The sequence below is a fragment of the Halteromyces radiatus genome (genome assembly GCF_025201355.1).
Source record: "Halteromyces radiatus strain CBS 162.75 chromosome Unknown BX664scaffold_1, whole genome shotgun sequence".
Lineage (NCBI taxonomy): Eukaryota > Fungi > Mucoromycota > Mucoromycetes > Mucorales > Cunninghamellaceae > Halteromyces > Halteromyces radiatus.
Window position 1 is genome coordinate 156,393 of NW_026251687.1, and position 25,682 is coordinate 182,074.

General features: G+C 33.1%; 11 protein-coding genes across 11 annotated transcripts; 6 read left to right on the forward strand and 5 right to left on the reverse strand.

Moving 5' to 3' along the window:
• Positions 1–558: 558 nt before the first annotated feature.
• Positions 559–1,410, reverse strand: BX664DRAFT_235880 (Gti1/Pac2 family-domain-containing protein; the record flags this gene model as incomplete). The annotated part of the gene is made up of 2 exons (XM_051540179.1): positions 559–1,007; positions 1,245–1,410. Coding segments are annotated over 2 exons (615 nt in total), but the record flags the coding sequence as incomplete, so codon positions are not given.
• An 828-nt stretch (positions 1,411–2,238) lies between these two features.
• BX664DRAFT_318895 (formyl transferase) lies at positions 2,239–4,012 on the forward strand. The gene is made up of 6 exons (XM_051542837.1): positions 2,239–2,318; positions 2,374–2,485; positions 2,579–2,665; positions 2,745–3,187; positions 3,264–3,395; positions 3,469–4,012. The coding sequence occupies exons 1-6, from the start codon at positions 2,268–2,270 to the stop codon at positions 3,907–3,909; spliced, it is 1,266 nt and encodes a 421-aa protein (XP_051404088.1). The 5' UTR covers positions 2,239–2,267; the 3' UTR covers positions 3,910–4,012.
• A 339-nt stretch (positions 4,013–4,351) lies between these two features.
• BX664DRAFT_318896 (uncharacterized protein) lies at positions 4,352–4,903 on the reverse strand. The gene has a single exon (XM_051542838.1). The coding sequence runs from the start codon at positions 4,846–4,848 to the stop codon at positions 4,498–4,500; it is 351 nt and encodes a 116-aa protein (XP_051404089.1). The 5' UTR covers positions 4,849–4,903; the 3' UTR covers positions 4,352–4,497.
• A 1,998-nt stretch (positions 4,904–6,901) lies between these two features.
• On the forward strand, positions 6,902–9,370 carry BX664DRAFT_344659 (uncharacterized protein; the record flags this gene model as incomplete). The annotated part of the gene is made up of 8 exons (XM_051547484.1): positions 6,902–6,986; positions 7,058–7,150; positions 7,240–7,874; positions 7,965–8,027; positions 8,153–8,464; positions 8,527–8,961; positions 9,040–9,231; positions 9,317–9,370. The coding sequence occupies 8 exons, from the start codon at positions 6,902–6,904 to the stop codon at positions 9,368–9,370; spliced, it is 1,869 nt and encodes a 622-aa protein (XP_051404090.1).
• A 110-nt stretch (positions 9,371–9,480) lies between these two features.
• Positions 9,481–10,346, forward strand: BX664DRAFT_318902 (lactoylglutathione lyase). Its single transcript, XM_051542839.1, has 4 exons — positions 9,481–9,652; positions 9,722–9,856; positions 9,934–10,147; positions 10,227–10,346. Exons 1-4 carry the CDS (start codon positions 9,552–9,554, stop codon positions 10,266–10,268), a joined length of 492 nt encoding a protein of 163 aa, XP_051404091.1. The 5' UTR covers positions 9,481–9,551; the 3' UTR covers positions 10,269–10,346.
• A 903-nt stretch (positions 10,347–11,249) lies between these two features.
• BX664DRAFT_318913 (glutamate decarboxylase) lies at positions 11,250–13,980 on the forward strand. Its single transcript, XM_051542840.1, has 15 exons — positions 11,250–11,322; positions 11,390–11,486; positions 11,565–11,580; positions 11,662–11,677; positions 11,739–11,852; positions 11,926–11,984; positions 12,049–12,275; positions 12,351–12,450; positions 12,523–12,546; positions 12,627–12,727; positions 12,791–12,832; positions 12,904–13,054; positions 13,146–13,382; positions 13,485–13,687; positions 13,783–13,980. Exons 1-15 carry the CDS (start codon positions 11,292–11,294, stop codon positions 13,919–13,921), a joined length of 1,557 nt encoding a protein of 518 aa, XP_051404092.1. The 5' UTR covers positions 11,250–11,291; the 3' UTR covers positions 13,922–13,980.
• A 120-nt stretch (positions 13,981–14,100) lies between these two features.
• BX664DRAFT_318915 (FRA10AC1-like protein) lies at positions 14,101–15,277 on the reverse strand. Its single transcript, XM_051542841.1, has 4 exons — positions 15,206–15,277; positions 15,007–15,128; positions 14,432–14,907; positions 14,101–14,324 (listed from the first exon to the last, which is right to left on the reverse strand). Exons 1-4 carry the CDS (start codon positions 15,248–15,250, stop codon positions 14,224–14,226), a joined length of 744 nt encoding a protein of 247 aa, XP_051404093.1. The 5' UTR covers positions 15,251–15,277; the 3' UTR covers positions 14,101–14,223.
• Positions 15,278–15,391: 114 nt separating this feature from the next.
• On the forward strand, positions 15,392–16,605 carry BX664DRAFT_318917 (vitamin-D-receptor interacting mediator subunit 4-domain-containing protein). Its single transcript, XM_051542842.1, has 4 exons — positions 15,392–15,646; positions 15,707–15,880; positions 16,003–16,194; positions 16,277–16,605. The coding sequence occupies exons 1-4, from the start codon at positions 15,466–15,468 to the stop codon at positions 16,405–16,407; spliced, it is 678 nt and encodes a 225-aa protein (XP_051404094.1). The 5' UTR covers positions 15,392–15,465; the 3' UTR covers positions 16,408–16,605.
• BX664DRAFT_318924 (uncharacterized protein) lies at positions 16,462–17,445 on the reverse strand. The gene is made up of 3 exons (XM_051542843.1): positions 17,262–17,445; positions 16,997–17,195; positions 16,462–16,929 (listed from the first exon to the last, which is right to left on the reverse strand). Exons 1-3 carry the CDS (start codon positions 17,364–17,366, stop codon positions 16,661–16,663), a joined length of 573 nt encoding a protein of 190 aa, XP_051404095.1. The 5' UTR covers positions 17,367–17,445; the 3' UTR covers positions 16,462–16,660.
• Positions 17,446–18,913: 1,468 nt separating this feature from the next.
• On the forward strand, positions 18,914–24,380 carry BX664DRAFT_1599 (glycosyltransferase family 48 protein). The gene is made up of 3 exons (XM_051539935.1): positions 18,914–18,963; positions 19,020–23,863; positions 23,935–24,380. Exons 2-3 carry the CDS (start codon positions 19,193–19,195, stop codon positions 24,286–24,288), a joined length of 5,025 nt encoding a protein of 1,674 aa, XP_051404096.1. The 5' UTR covers positions 18,914–18,963; positions 19,020–19,192; the 3' UTR covers positions 24,289–24,380.
• Positions 24,381–24,674: 294 nt separating this feature from the next.
• BX664DRAFT_318927 (ricin B lectin domain-containing protein) lies at positions 24,675–25,565 on the reverse strand. The gene is made up of 5 exons (XM_051542844.1): positions 25,431–25,565; positions 25,263–25,368; positions 25,160–25,177; positions 24,960–25,096; positions 24,675–24,897 (listed from the first exon to the last, which is right to left on the reverse strand). The coding sequence occupies exons 1-5, from the start codon at positions 25,512–25,514 to the stop codon at positions 24,718–24,720; spliced, it is 525 nt and encodes a 174-aa protein (XP_051404097.1). The 5' UTR covers positions 25,515–25,565; the 3' UTR covers positions 24,675–24,717.
• Between the last annotated feature and the right edge of the window lie 117 nt (positions 25,566–25,682).

Below are 25,682 nucleotides of genomic sequence, written 5' to 3' on the forward strand. Positions count from 1 at the left end.
ACCTATTTGAGGATTGGAAGCAGATGAATAAGGTTGTTGTTCATGTTGTTGTGGATAATGATGTTGTTGACGATCATAGGCATGATGATTTGAAGGTATACTATCATACCTAGGATTATTATTTGGTGAAGGAGTAGAAGCTGGCATGGTTGAATAAACGGATGTTAGGGTGTGTGATGTAGGAGATATCTGTTGTTGTTGTTGTTGTTGTTGTTGTTGTTGTTGAGGTTGTTGTTGAGGTTGGATATAAAGAGAATACATTCGAGTTGATTTTGTGTCATCAGTATTATAATCTCCTGATGGTACCTCTTGATATTGACGATAGGATGACATATGTTGAAGAGAATGATTGTTGCCATATAGTAATGATTCTTGTCGTAAAGAATTTAATGATCCAACAGACATACTTCGTAATGAACCAATAGGTGGAGGAGTTGCTGTCGATGTCAATCCATTATCAAGGTCATTGTTTCCTGCCAATGCAATATGATGTTGTTGTTGTTGTTCTTGTTGTTCTCTTTGAGTAAGAAGATGTTTCACTAAACCAGAAGTAGCACTTGCTTCAGAAGCTTCAATAAATGGAGGAATACGAAAATTTTGTTTGACCAATAATTCAGGAGAAATTTCCAAACTTGCTAATTCAGGAACAGAAGAAGGTCTTCGTAATCTGTTTTCAATAATATCTTGTGGATGATAATAAGAGATCAAATGTTGCGTACTACCATTCACCACAATAGACATTGTTTTCTTGATAAGTCCATCAGGTCGAAAATTGTAAACATCCGATAAACTACCAACAAGTTTCTTTTCTTTGGCCCGATCTGACAAAAACCCACCACCAGCTGCTTGTACAGTAGATGAAGCATCCATACTATAACTCCGTAGACGAGGATCCACATTAGGTATACGTTTTTCTCCATTTCTTTTTTCCAATTCACGATAAATCAAAAAATTGCCAAGGATACGAGAAGGACTCCATACTAAACCATCAGTCCATCGTTTCACCCCTATTGATTGATAATAATAATAATAATAAAAAAAAAAGTTCAAGATGGTTAGTTCATATAGATATGGAGGGAAAAAAAAAATCCACACACTCGGAATCTCCTCTTGTCCAACCTCCTCTTTTCCCGTCCCTCCCTCCTTTGACACTGCCACCTTTTTTTCTAACTATATCCAATTGTTTTACTCCTTCTCTTTGTTCACATCCCCTGAAATGATCAAAACAATAAAAATAATTATACCTGATTCCCTTTCACAAAAGACAAATACAGAGCCTGATTGAATCAATTTTCTTTCTTTTTCTTGTAGCCTACGACTGACTCTTGGAAGAAGACCTCGACGACAACCTTCGAATACCAATAGTACATCTTGTGTAGTATCAATATAGCCATGGAATGTTTCGGTCATGTTCTTAAATATGGTAACGTCTGCCTAAGAAAACAAATAATAAACATATATATATATGTTTGTGTGTGTGTGTGTGTGTGTGTGTGTGAGTGCCAGTATAAAAAAAAAAGTTGAAAGAGAGAATGTTAATGGAATACCTGTATTGTTTAAATATGTTGAATGGCTCTGTCGTGAGAGAGAGAGAGAGAGAGAGAGAGAGAGACAAAGAGAAGAAAAAGAAAAAAAAGAGAGAGAGTATATATGTCTGTATGTATGTGTTGATATTTATATATATATATCTATATATATATTATTTCCGGGTGAATAATATGCGTATGTAGATATTGTGTGTGTGTGTGTGTTTTTGCGTTTGTAAGTATATTGTGATATTTTCCTCTAGAATGAATAAAAAAAATAAAAATATATATAAAACGAGAGGGTAGGGGATTTAATAATAAGATAGATAAAATGATCAAATATATATATATATATATAAAATGATTTTAGTTGAAAGAAAGAAAGAGAAGAAGAAAAAAGGGGGGGAAAGAACAAAGAGAAGGAAATAAAAATGAGGTTCCGCCATTGAATCCAGTGTAACATACTTCCTTTTTTAGATAAAAATTGGGCAAAAAGAACCTCCAATTTGACGCGAATTAGTATAATAAAAGAAAAAAAAAATAAACAAAAACAAAAACAAACCACAACAAAACAAAACGTTCTATAAACATTATATTATAATTTCCCCTGTCATTAGCATATATGATGAAATCCTATTTTTCCCAAAGAGATTCATATTCCGATCACTTTTCAACTTTTTATTTGTTTTTCTCTTTTTTTTTTTTTTTTTTTTTTTTTTTTTTCTTGTTCCAAATTGATTCATGACACTTCTAACTCATTTTACCCTTCTTTCTTTTCGATCTATACCGAAGGTAAATATTAAGAAAGAAAGAATACATAAAATTAATTCCTTCTTATGATAACTAGTTTACTTGTACTCGTTATTATTCTTCTACAACAACACGACCTCTACGTATTTTATTTTTTGGTACCGATGATTTTGCCTCTACTCACTTGAAAGCTTTGATCAAAGAAAAAAGTAATTAAAAAAAGAAAAAAGAAAAAAGAAAAAAAGAATGATATATATATATATATATATATATTAACTCTCTCTCTCTTTTTTTTAATTTAGATCATAAGAATAGTTGTATTGCTTCTTTAGATCTTGTTTGTCCTCCTGATAGTCGAACTGGTAGAAAATTAAATACATTGACTCCAAGTAAAGTGATTAAATATATATATATATATAGAACTTCAACTCAATTCTCACCTTTTTTTTTTTTTTTTGTTATTGTTAGGTGCCACTAAAGGTTTAGCAGAACTTTATAATATTCCTGTACAGCATACACCTGCCAAAGCAGAATCACTTGACAATTGGAATATAGAAAACAAGAATAATATTCCTTATGATTTAGGTGTAGTCGTTTCTTTTGGTTATTTTATTCCTCCTCATATCATTGACTCATTTCGTTATGGTGCTATCAATGTACATCCTTCATTATTACCTAAATTTAGAGGTGCTGCTCCTATTCAACATACCATTTTACAAGGTGAAAATGAAACTGGTGTTACAGTACAAGAATTAGATGACAAGGAATTTGATGCTGGTCGTATTTTGGCTCAAACCAAAGTTGATCTTTCTACTGATCATGCTCCAACTTATAAGGATCTTTCCCTATTTTTGGCCAATGTGGGTAGTGATTTGTTATTGGATACTCTTCGGAATTTTGAAGATCGAAAGGTAATATATTTTTCTATGTTATTCAATTTATCTTTTTCTCATTCTTTTACTTTTATATTTATATATATATATTTAGAAAAATGCAAAAACTCAAGATATCTCTCAAGCAACCAAGGCACCCAAAATAAAGAAAGAATGGGCAAATATTGATTTTGATTTAATGGCTTCATGGCAAATTGAACAATTACATCGTGCTATTGGTGAACAGGTATATATATAAATTATTAATCTCATTTCTATGATACTCATCCTTTTTTTTTTTGTTTTCTTTTTCTATTTAGTATCCTCTTCGTGTTACATTTACATTCTCAAGAATTAAACGATCACTTAAAGTCAAGCAAAATATTACTACATTACAATTATCTCATATTCATCTTCCATTAGATTCTCCCTTCTACGATGATCATCATTCCACTTTTCCCCCAGGTACGTTCATGCTGGACAAACGAACAAAGACACTTCATATTATGTGTGCTGATGGACAGGTCATTGGTGTCACTCATCTCAAAGCTGAAAACAAAAATGCTATTACTGCCAAAGATTTTATCAATGGATATGAAATTCGACATACAGGACAATTCAACATCAATGTCGATCCATCCACTGTGAAACCAGGTCAAAGTGGGGTTAGAATCACCAAGAGACGCGAATTTTACGAAAAGACTATTCGAAAACGATTGGGTATACGTAAGGAAGTCTACAACAAAATTTACAAGGCATAGGGATTATCGTTGGTTACATATACATATATTGTACATAAATACATAGATAGATAGATCGTATAGTTTAGTATATTTGATCATGATGGTATCAATAAAAATCGGCATTTTTTTTTTTTTTTGGTTGGTAGGCGTTCTCCTATGTTTATGTCTAAAGATGATCCCCTGATTTTCTAAACAATAGATGACGCCCGGCATGTGGTATCCTTGCTTTTTTTTTTGGGTACAAATCTAGGTTGCCGAAATTCAAATATTGGTTTTGTTTTGTTTTGTTTTTTTTGTTTTTTTTGACATCTTCCTTGATCCGAAGTTCTACTACAAATAAAGTTTGGACAAATCCAGAAAAAAAAAAGATATCAAATTCCTTAGATGAAAGATGAAATGTGATGGATTTTTTTTTTTGTAAATATTATTTTATTTTCATAAAGAATATATCATATCATATAAAAAAAAAAAAAAATAGAAAATAAACATAATCTAGGTATAATAAAATATCATGAGTAAGATAACACTAATCAAATAACTAATCAAAGGGGTTACTAAAAATAAAACATATAATATATACAAAATAATTATCAGTAATATAACACATTAATGAACCACACATCGAACAGACACTTTGGATAGTTGAGTCCATTGAGACAGGGCATTCATGAGATCATCTTGTGTTCCAATAATAGCTCTTGCATCCAGATCTGCATAGGTCGAATACGCCGCCGACAAAGATAGTAATGAGTCCTTTCTACCCCCAATCGAATTAAATACAAGTTTGAAATCTACTGGTAAATCCATCGCAATGTCTTCAAATTTGTGAAGGATCCTTGCACGTAGTTCTGGAAGTCTGATATTCCGTGGTACCTGAAGCATAATAATATTATCCAAATCATATACTACTTTGAGTTTTAGAGGTGATGATGAGGTTGCTGTCGATGCTAAGGTCATACTGGAGAAAAAAGAATGTTCTGTTGGTATACTTGTTGTTGTTGTTGTTGTAAAGTTACTATTCATCAATTCAATATCACTGTTGTTGTTGTTGTTGTTGTCATTTTTATCATTATGATCATCATCATCATCATTTGTACCTGTCTTGTCGGATGATTGTAACGAGTCCCCAGATCGGTTGTTGAATCCATAGTATGGTTGGAATGCTTCGTACACTGTTTCACCGGTGTTACCAAAGGTTGATGAGCCATGTGTCGGGGCACCAGGGGAAACAATTTTGTTGTTGTTGTTGATGGGACCCAATGGTGATGGTGGAGGTGTATTTTCAGGCGAGAGAGGAGTAAGCCATATTGTTGATGATGATGAATAAAATGGATATGGAGATGATCTGCAGTTGATATCATCATATGCTACTAAGAGTGATGGCAATGTTGGTGGTGAAGGTGGAAGTAAAGATGATGGACGAAAGTTGGGTTGAGACTTTGCCTTTTTGACTGATCGGTGTAAGGCATCGTCGTCCTGAACAATAGATCGTGCACGTCGTGATACAATAAGAGTCGGGGATGAAGGGTTCGATGATTCTGTTGAATGATTTTGTATTGGCGTTGTTGGACGGGTGAATGATGATGATGATACATGTGATAATCTAGATGCTGATAGACATGCCATAGAAGAATACACAATCCTTTCTGTGTCCGCCTTGTGAAGCCCAAAGAATTCCAACATCAATAAGGAATGAGTTATATATGGAGGAAGTTTCAATAATTCTTGACAATATCGATGTAATTCACATTGCCGTTCGCTATGAATACTTTTGTTGGGAAGAATTTTTCTTTGTAATTTGAGTTTGGGTATATCGTAAGTATCCACACTATTTGATGTAGATGATTTTGATACATGAGTAGAAGTTGGATGAGTCAATCGTCGTAAACGGATGGAAGAGAAAATGGATGTTGAGAAACAAGAGTGAAGCTGCTGATCCAATGTACAAAATTGATCGAAACGGCGAGCAATAAGGTAAGATTTTCGTTTCAAAGAATGCCTTCTGGTGTCATTATTTGATGGTTGTGATGATTGTAATAAGCTATCAGTTTGTTGCGGTGTCACCTTAATAATATACCATAGTTTTTGATCAGCATGCTTTTCATAAGATAGTACAGATAATTGTCTGATGGGTGGTGCGAGCTTGATACCATCCTTTTGAAGGTTTTTGGTAAGCAGTGGCATTGGTATAAATAAAAAGTGATAATAATAATAATAAGAATAAGGAATTAATCGTAAATATATATATATAAAATAAAAAAAAATAAAGAAAGAAATAAAATAAAAAAATAAAAGAATATAATAAAGAAATAAAGAAAAAGAAAAAGTAAAGAAAGAAAGAGAAAGAAAGAAAGAAAGAAAGAAAGAAAGAAAGAAATAAAAAGAGTGGACATCTACCTTTTTCAGCTTACCCGTTACTGGATTTGAAAATCCGCCCAAGCTACAAAATGGTTATTGATCATACTTTCAAGCATACGTTTGTGATCAATCATGCTTTATCTCTCTCCTTTTTTTTTCTCATCGTTTTTAATGTTAAATGATTGTGTGAAAGAAAGATCAAAAACTGTGTAGTAAATGAACTTGGAAAATAAGATAAAGTTTTTCATCATTCATACCATGCGACCTTGCATATGGTGAATATTGCTAGTAAGTAGGACGAGCCAATGATTTTTGTTTTCGGAATACTAAAAAAGGGATATTTAAATGGGTTTTCTTTGAGAATATCACTCCATGAATGTCATCATGCACTTTTTTTGATTTTTTTTTTTTGGATAGATCTAATTGTAATTCTATGATGATGAGTTTTATAAAATGATACTTATGGCTAAAAGGTGATCATCTTTTTTTATTAGTAAATGCAACTTTTGGATTTGTCTAATCATCGTGTGCCATACTGCAGTGGATGGACGGGATTTGAAACATTTTCTTTTCTTTTTCGAGTGAAGGGTCTGACAACAACTGGTCCTTTTCTTTTCTACTTTTTTAAATAATCTTCTATCAGATCATCATCATGCTTGATAAAGAAATGCTAGGTGGTATCCATCTAGAAGAAGATATTTGGGCTAATTGTATAGCTATTATACTGGGTCTTATTGGTAATAAAATAGAAACACGTATATTATTAAAAAAAAAAGATATATATTGATTCTTTTTTTATTGATACTAGAGGACAGCTTAATTGACGACGAAACCAACTATTCAAAAAAGACAAAGCATTCACGCAAGAAAAATGACAAGGGAAAGATGGGATCTTCTGCATGTAAGTTTAAAAATAAATAAAATAAAGAAATAAATAAAAAAAGTTCTTTATGTCTAGGATACTTACTTTTATTTTTTTTTCTCGAATAGTACAACCTATGCTCACTCCTCAACCATCCTTAGATTCATTGAAAAGGAAACGAAGCTTCACAGAAGATATAAGGGATAGGAAACTCATGCGAATGTCAGAAAACTTAGCTAACGATATGGCTCGTAGTCTTTCGGTAATAGACTCTTCTATGGACTATATGGATTCTTCAGCTTCAGCATCCACTCCAGTATCAATCTCAACATCAACACCAGGACCGGCAACATCTTCTATAAAACCTCCCATACATTTAAAACCAACCACTTTGGGTAACTCATATCAACATACGCCTTCAAGTTCATCGCTGCTGTCTACATATCAGGACGCGACCACTAGCAGGGATAATCATCAACTTGATCATGTACTTTTTACTTCAACTACTAAAGTGGCTCCAGTACCATCAACTATAGCAAAATTCGATCAATGGATCCAACAACAAGCGCAACTACGGGGAATGACGGAAAATGATTACAGGCTATACTTTGACAAACAACGATACGAATTTCAGTATTATATGACTCAACTTCAAACGATGATACACCATCAGACTGTAACTTTTGAACAGATCAAGACATGTCTACAAACTATATTGGGATTGGCAGAAGAAATGATAGGCAATCAATCTGACGTTTTGATGGTAAGAATTAAGCGAGAGGCAAGATAACTTTAATATCAAATTTCTTACTGGAAATTTTGCTCTTTGTTTTTCTTATTATCATACTTTTAGAATATGTTTCCAGAATGGCGTTCTTGGGAAGGTCTTGTACAAAAGTTGACGACTTATGTGAAGGTAAGAAATAGTAACAATAATAATGATAACAAAAAGGAAAAGTTGGTGATATACAGCAAAAGGAAAGAAATTTGATCTGATGAAGTTTTTTTTTTCTTATATTAATGTTATTATATGTCACATAGTGTGTTGATGATATGAATCAACTGATAAAACAAGAAATACTACCAGCAAGTGATTTGAGAGAATACATCAAGGATCTTCATCAATTGATAGAGACGCGAACAACACTTTATGGTGATTTCCTTATTCATAATGGATTGGAATGGAAAGCAATGGGTTTGCCAGTGAAAAGGGAGCTACTAGATACGACCAAACATTGGTTTCTTAATGTGTGCTCATGTTTATTGCTTGATCTGGAAAATGCATGTTCAGATCTTCAAGAAGTGACTATGGATGAAGAAGAATGGAACCCTCAATCCGAACATACAGAGCAAGTAAGTGACAAGTTGAATACAAAAGATATGATGATTTATCATTGATTGTTTTTTTTTATTAGGTAATGGACTGTTTATTACAAGGTTTGGAAGTGATTGGAAGTATTCTATCTTTTATTGGTACAACAGACAGAGATATTAATGCACGATGTCATATACTCGCAACAGTGTATGGACAATGGATATCTGAAAGTTTGGAACACTTGAATCAAGAACAAACTGGCAGTCGGATTAGTATTGGCAAGAAATCACGAAACAATCACAATAGTAATACAAAGACATCTTCAGGAAGGACTGATTTACGATTGATGCAAAGAATGGAATCCATGATACGACTTCTTTCTACTTTACAATTGATGCAAGATTTTGATGACAACCGTGGTAAACATACTCATCAACAACCTGATAGCGAAAAGGAAGAAAAAGAAGAAGAAGAAGAGGACGAAATCGGTGATGCTGGGACAATTTTGGAAACAGTTACAGATACGTTAGTTGAGGTAAAGTAGTTTATATAAATTAGTTGGGTAGATAGAAACGGAATGGATGATTATTTTATATATATATATATCATCTAGGTTACTGTACGTGCAATTGCTGTGATTGAAACACATCGAAGTCTTGGTAAAGAAATCAAACAAGGTGTTACTAATATTATGACACGACCTCTCCAATCTGGATTTATCTATATGGAAGAATCTTTACTGTCTTTTGCTGACAAGGTGGTAGAATTATCTGGCCGAGAATGGATAGATGGAACTAAACTACAGGTAATCCATTTTGAAATATGTGTTTTTTATTTTTATCTACTTATACTGAACTCATTGGATTATGATGATTTGTTTATTTTTTTAGCGTCTACATCTATACTTGGAAGAATTGGAATTATCGATAGCTGAGGACAGTTAGATGATACAAGATCGGAACCCTTGTTCCGGAATTTGAAATGGCCTCAAATCCAAACCCAAGTAGTTACAATGTAAATATTTTTTTTTGTGGTTGCAGACAAAAATAGACTATTTTTTTTTTCTTACTAATTCTCTATTTTTTTTTCTCTCTCTACTTGTTTTATAGCTAGACTTTATCAAATATGTCGACTGATCCCTCAAAATATATCTTCAACCACACAATGATCCGTATTAAGGATCCCAAGGCTTCTCTTGACTTTTATGAAAAAGTGCTAGGCATGAAGTAAGAAGATATACATATTCTAAAGTTAGTTGCTTGATTACTTACGCGTTTTTTTTTTATTTCCAATAGACAAATCAACCGAATGGATATGGAAAGTGGCAAGTTTACTTTATATTTCTTAGCCTACGTAGATTCTGTCCCTGAATCTCAAGAAGAAAAAAAGAAATTGGCCTTTACCACTCCTGGTGTTCTTGAATTGACTCAGTAAGTAGATGAATATCAAAAGTAGAAAAATCAAAATTTAACCGTCTTTTTTTTTTTATATATACACACACGTGTAGTAATTGGGGAACTGAAAATGAAGCCGATTTTAGTTATGCAAATGGAAATAAAGAACCTGGTCGTGGTTTTGGTCATATTGCCATTGTAGTGGATGATATTCAAGCTGCATGTGAACGATTTGAAAAACTCAATGTCAATTTTGTCAAGCGTTTGACGGATGGAAATATGAAGAATATTGCATTTATCACTGATCCTGATGGTTATTGGGTAGAGGTATGTATACAATATATATATAATAAAAAAAAAGAGGATCATATGGTTAATGTTACAAATGAACATTTACTTTTTATAGATCATCCAAAATGCTACTCTCTCTGGTCAAGTTCCAGTTTAGTTTTAGTTTCTTGGATTCTTCTTTATTTATTGTTATGATCATTTGTATAATTAAAAAAAAAAATTCTTCCCCATCAAATTGCCTTGAGTATTATTTATTTGACTTTTTTATATTGTATCCAAGCATCCTATGTGTAACTGTGTGTACGCGTGAGAGAGAGAGAGAGAGAAAGAGATAAACAGAAGTTCTCATCAACTGTTTCAAGCTCCACTTGCTACCTGTAACTAGAACCATTTTTGAGTTTCACCCTGCACCTTCTTGGCATTTTGAATTTCTGGGAAAACATTTTCGAATTTACAACAAACAAATATATGTAGCACATATATTAGGTATAGCTAAATCCGGAATATGAAGCGAAAAGAATGATAAACTTCTAATAATATGCAGATGAACCTTACTTATTTTATAATCATCATCCTATTACTGATGAAATTGATTTCTTATTGGCTCACACGCTAATAAAAAAAAAATAAAAAAAAAAAAGCAAAATGATTTCATTTAGGGAAACAACACCGAAGGTATCAGTTACACAAAACTATACAATTGTTGGCAATAAATTTACAGCCACTCCCCATTCTTTTATTTTTGAGCCACACAACTGTTACAATAACTATAAACAAGTTCAACAAAATGACGGAAAAAGGTTTTTTTTTTATATATTTATAATTGAAACAAACTATCGGAATAGAATATGTTAGTCGTTTTATTATATATATATATATATATATTTATATCAATGATATCAACCTTTTTTTTTTTTTTTTTTGATTCTAGACGTCAAAAAAAAATCTTCCATCTAAGGTAAATTTATTCACCTCCTTTAAAAGCTGGGACCGAACCCGTATACATTCGTGAAGCTAACGTTATTTGGCTTACCTTCCTAATTAGGAACAGTGCGACCCTTTTCTTCTTTTCAGTATAAAAATCTATTCTTTTTCTTTTTTGTCATTTCTTTTTTTCATTTCCTTTTTTTTTTTTATATAAAGAAACAAAGAAAAACTTCAAACTTTATTTGCTACTACTATGGTCTTTTTATCAAACGCTGTCTCTGAAGGTAAACTAAATATTATACCTACTCATTCTTATATAACACGTCATTTTTTTTTATTATTATCTTATAGCTCGTATTAAAGAAACTAACAGCAATGGTGTTCATCATGCTGACACTGTTACTACCTCTGTTTATGGTTCTCGTTGGGCTGCTGAAGACATTCCTCGGTAAGTATCTTTTTATTATTAATATTATTATTATCGGCTCATTCTTCTTTTTTTTTATGTTTTCTCTCTTTCGCTTAGTTACCAAATGCCTGAAGTAAGTCATGGGATGAATAGATTCTTAAAACATAAACTTATCGAATTTATCTTCTTTCTTCTTTCCTTACCCATGTTCTAGGATGAAATGCCCTCTAGTAAGTATCATGTTATCTATAAAACGTAGGAAATCATTCTAATCAACCTTATCTTCTTTAGATACTGCTTATCGTTTGGTGAGAGATGAACTTCAATTGGATGGTAACCCTGCTTTAAATTTGGCTACCTTTGTTACTACCTATATGGAAGACGAAGCAGAAAAGTTGATGGCTGGTAAGGAAAAAAAAAAAAAAAGAAGACAAGAAAAACTCTTGTGCCTAAACCTTTTCCTACTGATTATCTATAGAAAACATTGCCAAGAATTTTATTGATCATGATGAATATGCAAGCAGTGCCGAACTTTGTGTAAGAAAGATAAAATAAAATAATAAAATGATGTTTAGTAATGGATGATATCTTTTTTTTTTAGAACCGTTGTGTCAATATGATTGCTCGCCTCTACCACGCTCCTATGCATGATTCTACTACCGAAGCTTTGGGTTGTAGTACTGTTGGTTCCAGTGAAGCTATTATTCTTTCTACTTTGGCTATGAAGCGTCGATGGCAACTTGCTCGCAAAGCAAAGGGTTTACCTACTGATAATCCAAATTTGATCTTGGGTAGCAACCAACAAGTCGCATGGCATAAGGCTACTAGGTAAAAGATGCATGTATTCACGTGATATAATGAATGATGAAAAACCTGATCCATATTTTCTTTTTTTATTATTAGATATCTTGAAGTGGAATCTCGTGAAGTTGATTGTTCTGAAGGTTTCTTATGCTTGGATCCTGTGAAGGCTGTTGAATTAGCTGATGAAAACACTATTGGTGTAAGTTGTTCATGGTTATTTTTTTTTTTTTGATCGAAAATACTTACTTTCTTTTATTCTATACCATATTAGATTGTTGTCATTCTGGGTTCTACAGTAAGTATATTGATTTTTATTTCTCTCCTATTTTATTTTTTTTTTTTTTTGTCTCATGTTCTTCCAATTTATTTTTATAGTATACTGGTCACTATGAAGATGCTAAGAAGGTGAATGAACTCCTTGAAAAGAAGTGTGCTGAAACTGGATGGGATATTGGTATTCATGTTGATGCTGCTAGGTAATTAATAGAGAAGAAGGTTATATTTTGATCGTATGATTAATTTCACTTTTTATTTTGTAGCGGTGGTTTCGTTGCTCCTTTTGTCAACCCTGATCTCGAATGGTAAGAATATAGATATTAATATGTTAATAACAAAATGATTGAGATACTAATCTCTTTTTATTTTACTTTAGGGATTTCCGTCTTCCTCGTGTTGTTTCCATCAATGTGTCTGGTCACAAATATGGATTGACGTACCCTGGTGTAGGTTGGAATGTATGGAGATCTAGTGAATACCTTCCCAAGGATCTCATCTTCAACATCAACTATTTGGGTAGTGATCAGGTAAACCATCTTTAAAGATATATATATATATATATATTATTATTATTATTATTACAGTTGTACTTGTAACATTTACTTTACTTTCACTTAGGCCTCTTTTACTCTCAACTTTAGTAAAGGTGCAGCACATGTTATTGCACAATACTATGTTCTGATTCGTTTAGGCAAAGCTGGTTTCACCAAGATTATGACCAACCTGACCCAAACTGCTGATCATCTCTCTGACTGTCTTCGTGCTACTGGACGCTTTGAAATTCTTAGTGAAGGAAATGGAAATGGTTTGCCTTTGGTGGCTTTCAGTCTTAAGGGTGATCAACACTTTGATGAAGTAAGTCTTTTTTTTAAGAAGAAAAAAAAAAATAGGGGAGGATACGAATATTTAAAACAAACAATCCTAACATTATCTTTTATTCACTTTTCTATTTTATAGTTTGACCTTTCTGCCAAATTACGTGAACGTGGATGGATTGTACCTGCTTATACCATGGCACCCAAATTGGAACACAAGAAACTCTTACGTGTTGTTGTACGTGAAGACTTCTCACGATCTCGTTGTGAAATCTTGATTCGTGACATTGTTGCCGCTATGAAATCTCTGGATCTTATTGATCAAAAGACTATCGAAGCTTATCGGTAATATCAAAAAAAAAAAATCAAGTGATGATCCTTCATTTTGCCTTTGACATATAATTTTCTTTCTTTCTTTTTTTTTTTTTTTTAATATATAGCGCTATCAAGGACGAACATTCGCATTTTGCTTTGCAAAAGAACATTGCTCAATTCAAGATCAAGGACGATGAACCTGTTCAAGATGCCAATGGCGAAGTGCATAGTTTAGAAATCAAGCAAGCTCCTGGTATCTGTTAGTTTTATTTTTATATTGTTGTACTATTTAAATAAAAACTTTTTGTTTGTATCAATATAAATCTAATATTATGAGGATGTATTTATAGAATGATGTTGTCTGACAGCGCTAAAAAGAATGACTTTAATTGAATTGAAAGTTCGCATGAAGGATGATCATATAAGACGAATGAATGAATGAATGAATGAATGAATGAATGGTGATGACATACATTTTTATTGAATCAAATAAACATCTACACAAAATAATCCTATCTAATCATTAACTACTATAAATTGGCCATAGTATTGGTATTATCTATACATCACTGGAGCAAGTCGGCAAAATAATCTTCAAATTCCTCTTCTTTCGTTTTTTCATCCTTGGTATCCACAGTCGAGCTCCAAATCGATGATGTTTTGTGATCTATCGCATAAACATGATAAAGAAAAAAAAAATCAAATAGAATGAGGTTATTTTCTTTCTTTTTTTTTTTTTATATCCTTTTTTTTTTTAATTTTTTCTAAACTTACCGTCATTTTCAGGAGACCCATCATCCTTTGTCTTTTTCCTCTTGATCAAACCTTTGTGATTTCCAATGTCTTGATCAGAATTATCAGAGGTATGTTCATCAAGTTTCCGTTTCTTTTTATTCTTTTCCTTCTGTTTCACTTTTCGTTTTTGTGTCTTGTAGTTAAGTTTGTAAGAGCAATCTTCACATAGACGTACCTTGACCAATTCGTTCTTCTTGATACCATCTTCCATATACCCAAAGTTGACTTCCCAGCTTGTGAGATGAGTAGTCTGATCACAACGAGTCGATGCACATATGAATTGCCCTTTCCCCATCACCACCTCACTTTCAGTTCGCCATCTTAGTGCAATCTTGCCTTGTTTGTAATAACTGAGTTCACATAATGCATATTCTTTGAATAATTGTTCATAATACTTTTGTGCCAATCGTTGTTCCCATGTCATTTCCTTATCATCTATCTGTGGTTGAACAAACCTAATCCCCACATAAAAACAAAAAAAAAATGAATTTCAGTATCTTTATCTATCTATCTATCTATCTATTCAAATGGTGCACTACTTCTATATGTTTTACCGGTGGTGCTTCCGAAGAATATCATATTCAGGATTATGAGTTTCTTTGTTGCTGGATTCTTTTGGTCGTTTCTTGTTATAATAAGTAGCGTAACTTTGGATCAGCTTCTTGTGTCTAGTATACTGTGTTTAACAAAAAGAAGTCAACAATAAATCTTTTATGCATATGTGTGTAACAAAATACTATATCGTCAACTTACAGCATCAATACCTTTAAGTTCTTTACGGAATACAAACTGGCTCATTATATTGTATTTCAAGCAAAAAAAAAAAAAAAAGAAAAGTAAGAGCAAGAAAAAAAAAAAACTGCTGGACTCCAAAAAAAATCTTTGATTCGCTTTGTATCCAAACGCGGCTTTCACTCTCTCAGTCTTTTTTCTTTTTTTTTTTTTTTCTCTTTTTTAGTTTTTTTTTTATTATTGCGCATGTCAATTTAACGTATATCAATTACTTATATATAATGACATCTTCTTTACGAGATCAAGTCAATGACCTATTAACAGAATATACACAAGTGACACAAAAATACTTTCAATCATTAATATCAGTAGCAGAAAACAATGATCACAACCTTGGACCAGAAACATATATTCAAGAAATGATCAATGTGGATGAACGATTACAAAAGGCATTGGATCAAAGTAAAAACTTGGATTATTCAAGATTTATGATATTAATAACTGTTTTTCTTTTGGTAATAGTTGGGGAACATCAGGCACGACAACAACAAATCAAACAAGTTCAAGATGAAATTCAACAACATCAAACAGTACTTCTTTCGATGGTAGAAAAACTCAACACAGCAAGCCAGGAATTGGATAATTGCCTTAGTATGGCAAAGAAAGAACTTAAGGCTACTGAGTATGCACAAAAAGGTAAAAAAAAAAAAAAAAAAAAAAAAAAAAAAAGAGAGAGAGAGAAATAAAGAAAATAGTAGAAATTTCTTATATTTCATTTGAATGATTCTTATTATTATTATTATTCTTTCTATTCTTAGCAAACATTCAATTTACTGATGTCTTATCTTATGCATCTAAACTCTCAAAATATACCTCTGCACCACCTAATTTTGATCTTATGAATCGTGATATCAAGGTGGATTTCGAAAAACCATACCCAGATGAAGAACGAATGAGACGTGGATTACTTTATTGGCAACATTCTACACAACCTATTCCTGAAGATAAGTGTAAGTAAAAAAAAAAAAAAAAAAAAAATCAATTGGAGTATAGAACTAAAAATATTATTATTACTTTTATTGACAACAATAGTTGAAAGCTCGGATAATGAAAGTGCATCAGACGAAGATGATGGGAAAAAGGAAGAACCAACCAAGAAACCGGAAGAAGATGGACCTGCACCTTTTTGGATTTTGGATTTGAATCCAAATATGTCAACGTGAAATAGATGATAAAGTAGTGATAGATGATTAGTGTAGATAGTTAATTATTATATCAAATAATAAATAAAAAAAAACAGATGATAAAAGATGCGAAATGATTAAATACTAGTGTTTATTTTTTATTTTTTATTTTTTATTTTTTTTTGGGATGTTGTATTTGTAAATGAAATAGGAGAAAGGAAATCATCAAGATTTGTCGATAATAGGGGATGTATAATTAAGATGATAATGCCATTTTTAGATATCAAGTATTTTAGAGAACAAGGGCAACAGCAGCCATAGTGATGAAACCAAAAGCACCAACCTTCAAATGATCACCAGCGTTGGAAGATTTGGCAGCAGATCCAGAGCCAGAAGAGCTAGCACCGTTGGAAGAAGCAGAACCTGATGCACCAGTGCTGGTAGGAAGATGATTGAAATCAATGGAAGTAGCGTTAAGACCACCTTGACCAGGAGCAACACCAACAATAGTGAAGTAAGGGGAATAGCTGGATCCCAATTTGGTTTTGAAGACGAGGGCATCTATTTTAAAAAAAAAAAAATTTATGATGAGTTAAAAGCCAGATGATCAAAAAATTATTTATATTACAAGAAGGTAAGGTTTGAACGTTCTTGGGGATATTCCATGTATATTGACCACCATTCACAGGAACATTAGTATCAACAAGAAGATAAGTTTGCAAGTTACTTTGATCACCACCCATCAAGACAATAGCATCAATAGTAGTAATGGAAGCATCAGTCACAGTGAATTTAACATTTTCAGTGGTACCAGCGTTCAATACATCCTAATCAAAAAAAAAAAAATTTTTTTTTAGGGATCAATTGACATTTTATCATGATCATCCACTTACACCTCTAGCAGGGATATTGATAGCAACACCAGTGTTAGTGACATTTTGAGCGAAAACGGTGGAGATAGCAAGAGCAAAAAGTGTAGTAATAGCAGTGAACTTCATATTGAAATAGAGAAATAAAAAAAAAAAATGGGAAGAAAAGCAAAAAAAAAGTTGATATAAAAAAAAAAAAAAATAGAAACACGTTTTGTACCTATTTATGTCCCCGGGGTAGGTGTAGGAGAAGGGCCCATATTCGAAAAAGGAAAAGAATGTGTGTAGTGTAACACTGATTTCTCAATTGACAATCAACTCAGCTAGCTACCTGTTTCTATGGAAAAGTAGGTCTTGTAACCTCTTTTATTATTATTATTATTATTACTATTATCCTTTTTTTTCTTTTTGTCATATTATATCATCATCATCATTATCATCATCATCACCATCATCATCATCATCATCATCATCATTATCATCATCATCATCATTATCATCATCATCATCATTATCATCCACCATTACCATCATCATTATCAACATCATTCATAATACAAGATGACGATAATAAATGATGATTATTATATTGGTATCTATCATGGATCCATATGTGTAACGATTTGCACGTTTTTTTTTCTCATTATGATGATGTACCGACATGCACAGATTTTTTAGAATTGATGTTCCGAACAAAGGTTTTTTGTTCGATTTGATTTGTTAGTAGAACTTGCAGACTAATACTAAAAAAGAGTCAATAAATGAATCAAAAGGATCATACAAAAAAGTTTAATAATTGAGGAATTAAAATCATGTTTTTTTTTTTTTGTTGTTGTATTCATATGATGATGGTTGTTTGTATCAGTTGAACCCCCCCCCCGATATACTGACGGTTACAAAAAAAAAAAAAAAAAAACAGGGGAAGAGGAAATTTATCCTTTTATGCATTCTTCGATTTGGACGATAATGAAGAATGTTGATCCAATTTTGATAGTTGATACTAAACGATTCATCATCATCAAAAGATTGTATCTCTTTTCATGATACAAGAAAGAAAGAAAAAAAAAACGAGAATGTAATATCATGAAATCTCACCAACAATAGAAATAGAAAAAAACGCGAAAAAAAAGTCAACTATTGGAGAATGTCTTGTTTATATGAATGGTATTGATTTTTCCCCCTTGCATTTATAAAGATAGATGAAATTCTTTTTCTGTTTATCTTCTTTTTTTTTTTCTCGCTCTCTCACTTGTTGTTCTTTTTCTTTTTCTTTCTTTTATTTATATATCTTTTTTTTTTGTATATAAAGATTGAATAAGAAAAGGAGAGAGGGAGGTAAATCTCGATCTATTCCTGCATTTTTATATTTCACCAGAGACCAAATATAGCAATGAATAACCATCCTTCATCCTTCCTAGAAAATTCGTAAGTTATATTTTCATAATAATATCATAAACAAACCTGTTTTTTTTTTTCTTATTTTATTTTATCAATATAGTTTTGAGGATTTGCCTTTTGAATTGAATCATCCAGATATATTATCTAATCACTCTGTATTAGGTATTTAAAAAAAAAAGGTCATTTTCATGCTTCCAGCGGAATTTTGATTTATTTATTGTTCTCATTCTTTTTTTTTCCTCTTTTCCCTTTTCCTTTATTCTTTTTTTTTTTTTTTTTTTTCGTTCACATCATCTCTACTAACCACAATGTTATCATTATTTAAAAGGTAAATGAAATAATATAAATAAAGATGTAATGACTCATTCTTTATTTTATAATTAGCAACCAAGTCACCAACTTCTCGTCGAACAAAAGCCTCTTCAAACTCTTCAAATTCTTTTCAACAATATCCCTATTGGAACATTCATGATGCACCTTTATCAATATCTGAAATTGAACGAATATTTATCAAGTTTGAACATTATTTTGGATTTCAACATGATAGTGTTCTCAACATGTACGATCATCTTTTGACTTTATTGGATTCACGTGCGGCTCGTATGACTCCTCAACAAGCTCTTTTATCTTTACACGCTGATTATATTGGTGGGGAACACGCTAACTATCGTATTTGGTACTTTGCAGCTCAACTGGATTTGGATATGCCATCACAACAAAAAACAAAACAACCTCCATTATCATCAGCTTCTGGACAATACCTTCAACAAATGAAACGCGAATGGCACGATGCTATGGTGACTATGACTGATCACGATCGCATGTCGCAATTGGTCTTATATTTATTGATCTGGGGGGAAGCAAGTACTCTTCGTTATATGCCTGAATTACTCTGTTTTCTTTTCAAACTAGCTGAGGATCATCGAAAACAAATGGATAACAATTCAACTTCAACAGAATCTTCTCATCACTTTTTGAACGATATCGTCGCTCCTCTTTATCGTTTTCTTCGGGATCAATCTTATATTATTGTCAATGGTCAATGCTTACGACGGGAAAAGGATCACAATGATATTATTGGATATGACGATGTAAATCAATTTTTTTGGGATCGACGTGCTATGGCCAGGTTATTACTGAAGGATGGTGTCACTTTACTCAAGGATATACCTCAAGCCCAACGATATGAAGCTCTTCCTTTTATTGATTGGTCCTCTGCATTTAGGAAAACGTTTTATGAATCAAGATCATGGTTGCACCTCTTCACCAATTTTTCTCGCTTTTGGGTTCTACATATTGCCACTTTCTGGTATTACATGACAGCCAATATGGGATTCCTTCTCTCTGATTACAAGCATTATACTCTACCTGTCAAGTTATCTGTGGTCGGTCTTGGTGGTTTAGTAGCTGTCGCATTGGTCATGGCAGCAACAATCAGTGAATTCCATTATCTACCGGCTTATTCACATATTACAAAGATCTTAATAACGAGACTGTTATGTCTGATTCTCCTTGCTGCTGGTCATACGGGTGCTTTTTTTTATGTATATTATATGGACAGTAATAGTATGATTGCTCTTATTGTATCCTCCTGTCAATTGGGTCTTGGTGTCATTGTCACTATTATTCTCGCTATTGTACCGTCCTCCAGGCTCTTCCGATTACGAAATCAACTCCATCTTGCTACTCAGGCTTTTACCGCACATTTTCCTACCATGTCAAGTGACGATAGGTTTCTCTCTATTCTGATGTGGTTATGTATCTTTACCTGCAAATTTCTGGAAACTTATTTTTTTCAAGCCTTGTCTTTCCGGGATGCTATTACTGCCATGGCGACTTTGAAATTCGATATCTGTCGTCGTGATCCTCTGCTTGGAAATTGGATTTGTACTTTGATACATGTGGTTGCAAGTATACTCATGTTTGCCGTTGAATTGATTCTCTTCTTTTTGGATACTTATCTATGGTACGTTATTTGGAACACAGTGTTTTCGGTATCACAGGCAATGCGGTTGGGGATTTCCATCATGACGTCTTGGAGAACTATGTTTGCAAGGTTACCAGGAAATATGTATTCGAAAATCACAGCTACTCGGGAATTCTCTGCTTCTCATTTACGAAAAATGGCTTGCTCTCAAATGTGGAATGCTATTGTGATATCTATGTATCGGGAACATTTATTGTCTATCAATAATCTGCATTGGCTCATGTACAAAATATACAACAAAACTACAAATGATGATGACGATGATGGTGATGATGCAATGGGTACTCGTGGACTTGCTCTGCCAGCTATATTTGATCTCGATAATAATGTGAACAAAGATGATTGCTTTCCGGCTTACTCTGAAGCTGAACGACGACTCTCCTTTTTTGCTCAAAGTCTATCAGCTGATATCCCGCCTCCATGTTCGGTACAACAAATGCCTATCTTCACTGTCTTTACACCACACTATGCAGAAAAAATATTACTCTCTTTACGCGAAATCATCCGGGAAGAAGATACGACAACTCGTGTGACCTTATTGGAATATTTGAAGAGATTACATCGTGCTGAATGGCATCATTTTGTGAAGGATACCAAATTCATTGCAGAAGAGGATGATGTTGACATATCTGGAACACATTCAGTCAAGGATAAGGATGATTTACCATTTTACTGTATTGGATTCAAATCATCAGCACCTGAATATACTTTACGCACTCGTGTATGGGCATCTCTTCGTGCACAGACTCTCTATCGAACTGTCTCTGGTTTTATGAATTATGCAAGAGCTCTCAAGATTTTACATCGGATAGAACGTCCTGAATTATCTGATATCAACAACAACAAGAATACATCTAATAATCTGGCTGATACGGAAACACATCTGGATCAACTTGCGCAACACAAATTCAGGTTTCTAGTGGCGATGCAACGGTACGACAAATTCAATGATGAAGAAAATGAAAACTGTGAATATTTGCTGACGGAATTCCCACACCTGCAAATAGCATATATTGAAGAACAAATGCCAACACCTTCAAATACTGATGATCATGACAATGATGATGACTACAAGGATAGACAACCGAACGAACCAACTTATTACTCTTGTTTGATTGATGGATTTTGTCCGAAGTTACCCAATAACAGACGAAAACCACGATGCCGAATTCAACTTCCTGGAAATCCTATTCTTGGTGATGGAAAATCAGATAATCAGAACCATGCTATTATTTTCTCAAGAGGTGAATATCTTCAACTGGTGGATGCCAATCAGGATAATTATTTAGAAGAATGTCTCAAGATCCGAAGTATCTTTCGTGAATTTGAACAAGATGGAACTCCAACACAAGATGTTTATGCCTATGATGATGATGATGATGATGACAACAAGAATACAAGTACCACTTCTTCTTCTTCTTCCTCAACATTATCTACAACAACAACGACAACAACGACAACAGCAGCAGCAGCAACAACAACAACAACAACAACAACAACGAAAAAAAGAAAGCCACCTGTTGCTATTGTTGGTGCTAGGGAATATATCTTTAGTGAAAATGTGGGTGTATTAGGGGATATTGCTGCAGGAAAGGAACAAACATTTGGAACATTGACTCAACGGATTATGGCCAAGACAGGAGGTCGACTTCATTATGGACATCCTGACTTTTTGAATGCTGTATTTATGACAACACGTGGTGGGGTTAGCAAGGCACAACGTGGATTACATTTGAATGAAGATATTTATGCTGGAATGAATGCGTTATCACGAGGTGGTCGAATTAAACATACTGAATATCTCCAATGTGGCAAAGGACGTGATCTTGGATTCTGCTCTATTCTCAACTTTACTACCAAAATTGGCACTGGAATGGGTGAACAACTTTTATCAAGAGAATATTATTATTTGGGCACACAACTACCTCTGGATCGGTTTCTTACATTCTATTATGCACATCCTGGATTTCATATGAACAACATTATGATCATCTTTGCTATTCAAATCTTCTTATTCTGTATGATGGTGATCGGTACCATGGCGGTTTCATTACCTCATTGTCCCTCTCAACAAGTAACTAGGTTTACAGGATGTTTGGATGCAACCCCTATTTATGATTGGCTACGACGTTGTATTTTATCGATTTTTATGGTGTTCTTTATTGCCTTTTTACCTTTGTTTCTTCAAGAATTGACGGAAAAGGGAACTTCAAGAAGTCTGGCTCGTCTATTGAAGCAATTAGTCTCTTTATCACCCTTCTTTGAAGTATTCGTGACGCAAATTTACGCCAATGCTGTTTTGTCCAATCTTAGTTTTGGTGGAGCACGGTATATAGCCACGGGTCGAGGATTTGCAACATCACGTCTTCCATTCTCGGTTCTTTATTCTCGGTTTGCCAATCCTAGTATTTATTTTGGAGCAAGAACCATGTTTATGCTTCTATTTATCTCTTTGGCAGTATGGATTCCTCACTTGATCTATTTTTGGGCAACAGTTTCAGCTTTGATCTTTTCACCATTTATCTTCAATCCTCATCAATTTGTATGGACGGAATTCATCAATGATTATCGGCACTTTTTGTCATGGTTTATTCGGGGGAATGCAAGACATTATCATGGAGATGCTTGGATCACTTATTGTCGTCAATCTCGAACACGTGTTATTGGCACACGACATCATCGCAAACAACACAAGAAAAAAAAGAAGAAGAAAATGCAAGAAAAGGAATTGGCTGAACATACAACAACAACATCTGTACCCATGTCTCCAAAAGCACGTCTTGCAAGTATATTTGTATCTGAAATATTTATGCCAATGGTACAAGCTGGTTTATGTCTTGTCATGTATTCTTTTTGTAAAAGTCGTGATGGATTACCTATGGGACCTGGTGGTGGAATTGCGCGTATTGGATTGATTACTCTATCGCCTATGATTGGACATGCCATTCTACTTGCTTGTGTTCAAATCATTACTTTAGTGCTTGCTTGTCTTGGTTGTGGTATGGGACGTTGGATGGCGGCAATCACTCATAGTTTAGGTATTCTCTTGTCAATTGGTGCGTTAGAATTCTTTTGGTGGATGGAAAACTATGCGACACAACCTACTTTACTTGGTCTCCTTGCAGTTTTTGCCATGCAACGGTTTATCTTCAAGACAATTGTGGCCATCTTTCTAACTCGAGAATTACCCGATGATGCAACGAATCGTGCCTGGTGGAATGGTAATTGGCGTCGAACAAAGGTAATTTTTTTTATTACAAAAAAAAAAAAAAAAAAAAAAAGGAAAACTAACAAATTTGATTTTGATGATAGCTTGGCAAATATGCATTACGTGAATACATATGCAAGATTGTGGAAATGTCTGTGTTTACAACTGATTTCATCCTTGGCCATTTGATCTTGTTTGTCTTGTTTCCAGTGTGCTGTATTCCTTACATCGATCGATTACATTCCTTAATGCTCTTTTGGTTACGTCCTTCACATCAGATTCGACCCTCTGTCCTTTCTACTAAGCAACGACAACGGCGGAATCAAGTCATCCTGTGGTATGGACCTTTGTTTATCTTGATATTTATTCTCTTTGTTTCTCTTCTGGTCGTTCCTCTCTTGTTTTGGCAGCCAAGGCTACCTAGAGCCACATCCACTATTGTTACCTTGATCTTTTAGTTTACCTAGTCATCTTTATTTATATTTTTTGTATGGTACAATAAACATTTTGATTTAATAGAAAGAAAATCATACACATAGTTGAATAGAATCACAAGCATGAAATAGAATAAATATCCTAACGACCTTTGTTTTGTTCTATTCATGACTTTTTTTTCTTTTGTTATTTCCTTTAATGAAAGGAACAACTCATATCTTCCTTCATCCATCTCTTAAGTACATCATCATCATCACTATTATTATTATTAAATGGAATACGTTGGATGGGAAGAATCCTGTTTTATGGAAGGGTATCCAATCACTGATCGTTTTGACATTCAAAGTCCTCTACAAATCCATCCATGCATATCAAAAAAAAAAGAAAAAAAAATACCATTTCAATCAATAAGAGTATTATAAAAGACAACATAAAGAATAACATTTTTATTTCTATAATGCATAACTAGCAGTACTAAAGGAATAATCTTCATCATCCTGATACAAACTACTTTGTGTGGAAGGAGACGGTGAAGTGCCATCAGCAGGTATCAAGGTCCATAATTGATTTTCATTATCAGAAAGTTTTCGTTCATATAATAATACTACTGTACCAGGTTTAGACCAATTCCCCTTTTTAAAATAAAAATAAATCAGTCATGATATCTGACATAAACGTGATTTGTACAACTTACACGAATATCTAATACAAGGTTGGGTTCAATTTGTGGGTAAATGAATCCATCTTCTCTATAAAACCATCGTTGATTATGTGCGTCTTCTGTCATTTTCCTTTTGTATTGAATGATAGGTTTATCACTTTCCAAAATACCTAAATAAAAAAAAAAATTAAATGTATATTTCTACTTCTTTTTTCAAATAGATAATCTCTTACCTCCTTGTACATCCAATACTATTTTAAAGAAAATACAAAAAAAAAAAAAGATCAAGTTCCATGTTTAATCTTTCTTTCTTTTTTTTTTTAATCTAGTTATTACCTAACCCTGAATTCTTGTTAATAATATAACCATGATCATATGTCCATAACTGATTATCCGAACCTTTTCCATTCTTTTTTGGCCAAACCACAATTTTGGCAGCTTGCTATAGAATATCATCTAAAGTGAATAATGACGAGAATAAACTTTGTTATTTATTATTTTTACCTTGAGTGAATCCCAAGAAACATCTAAAACCATACCATGTTTAGCTTTGGATTGAATATAAAACCATCCTGAAGGGAAATTCATTTTTGTAAAGGAAAAAAAAAGAGTACCAAAATAAACAAAAAAAAAAAAGAGAGAGAAAGGGAATAGAAGTTTTTTCTTTTTTCTCTCTTTTTGGCTTCATTCCCAATTTGGAAGTACAGGCAATTCAGTATCCGAATGTCATATTTACAAAAAAAAAAAAAAAATCAT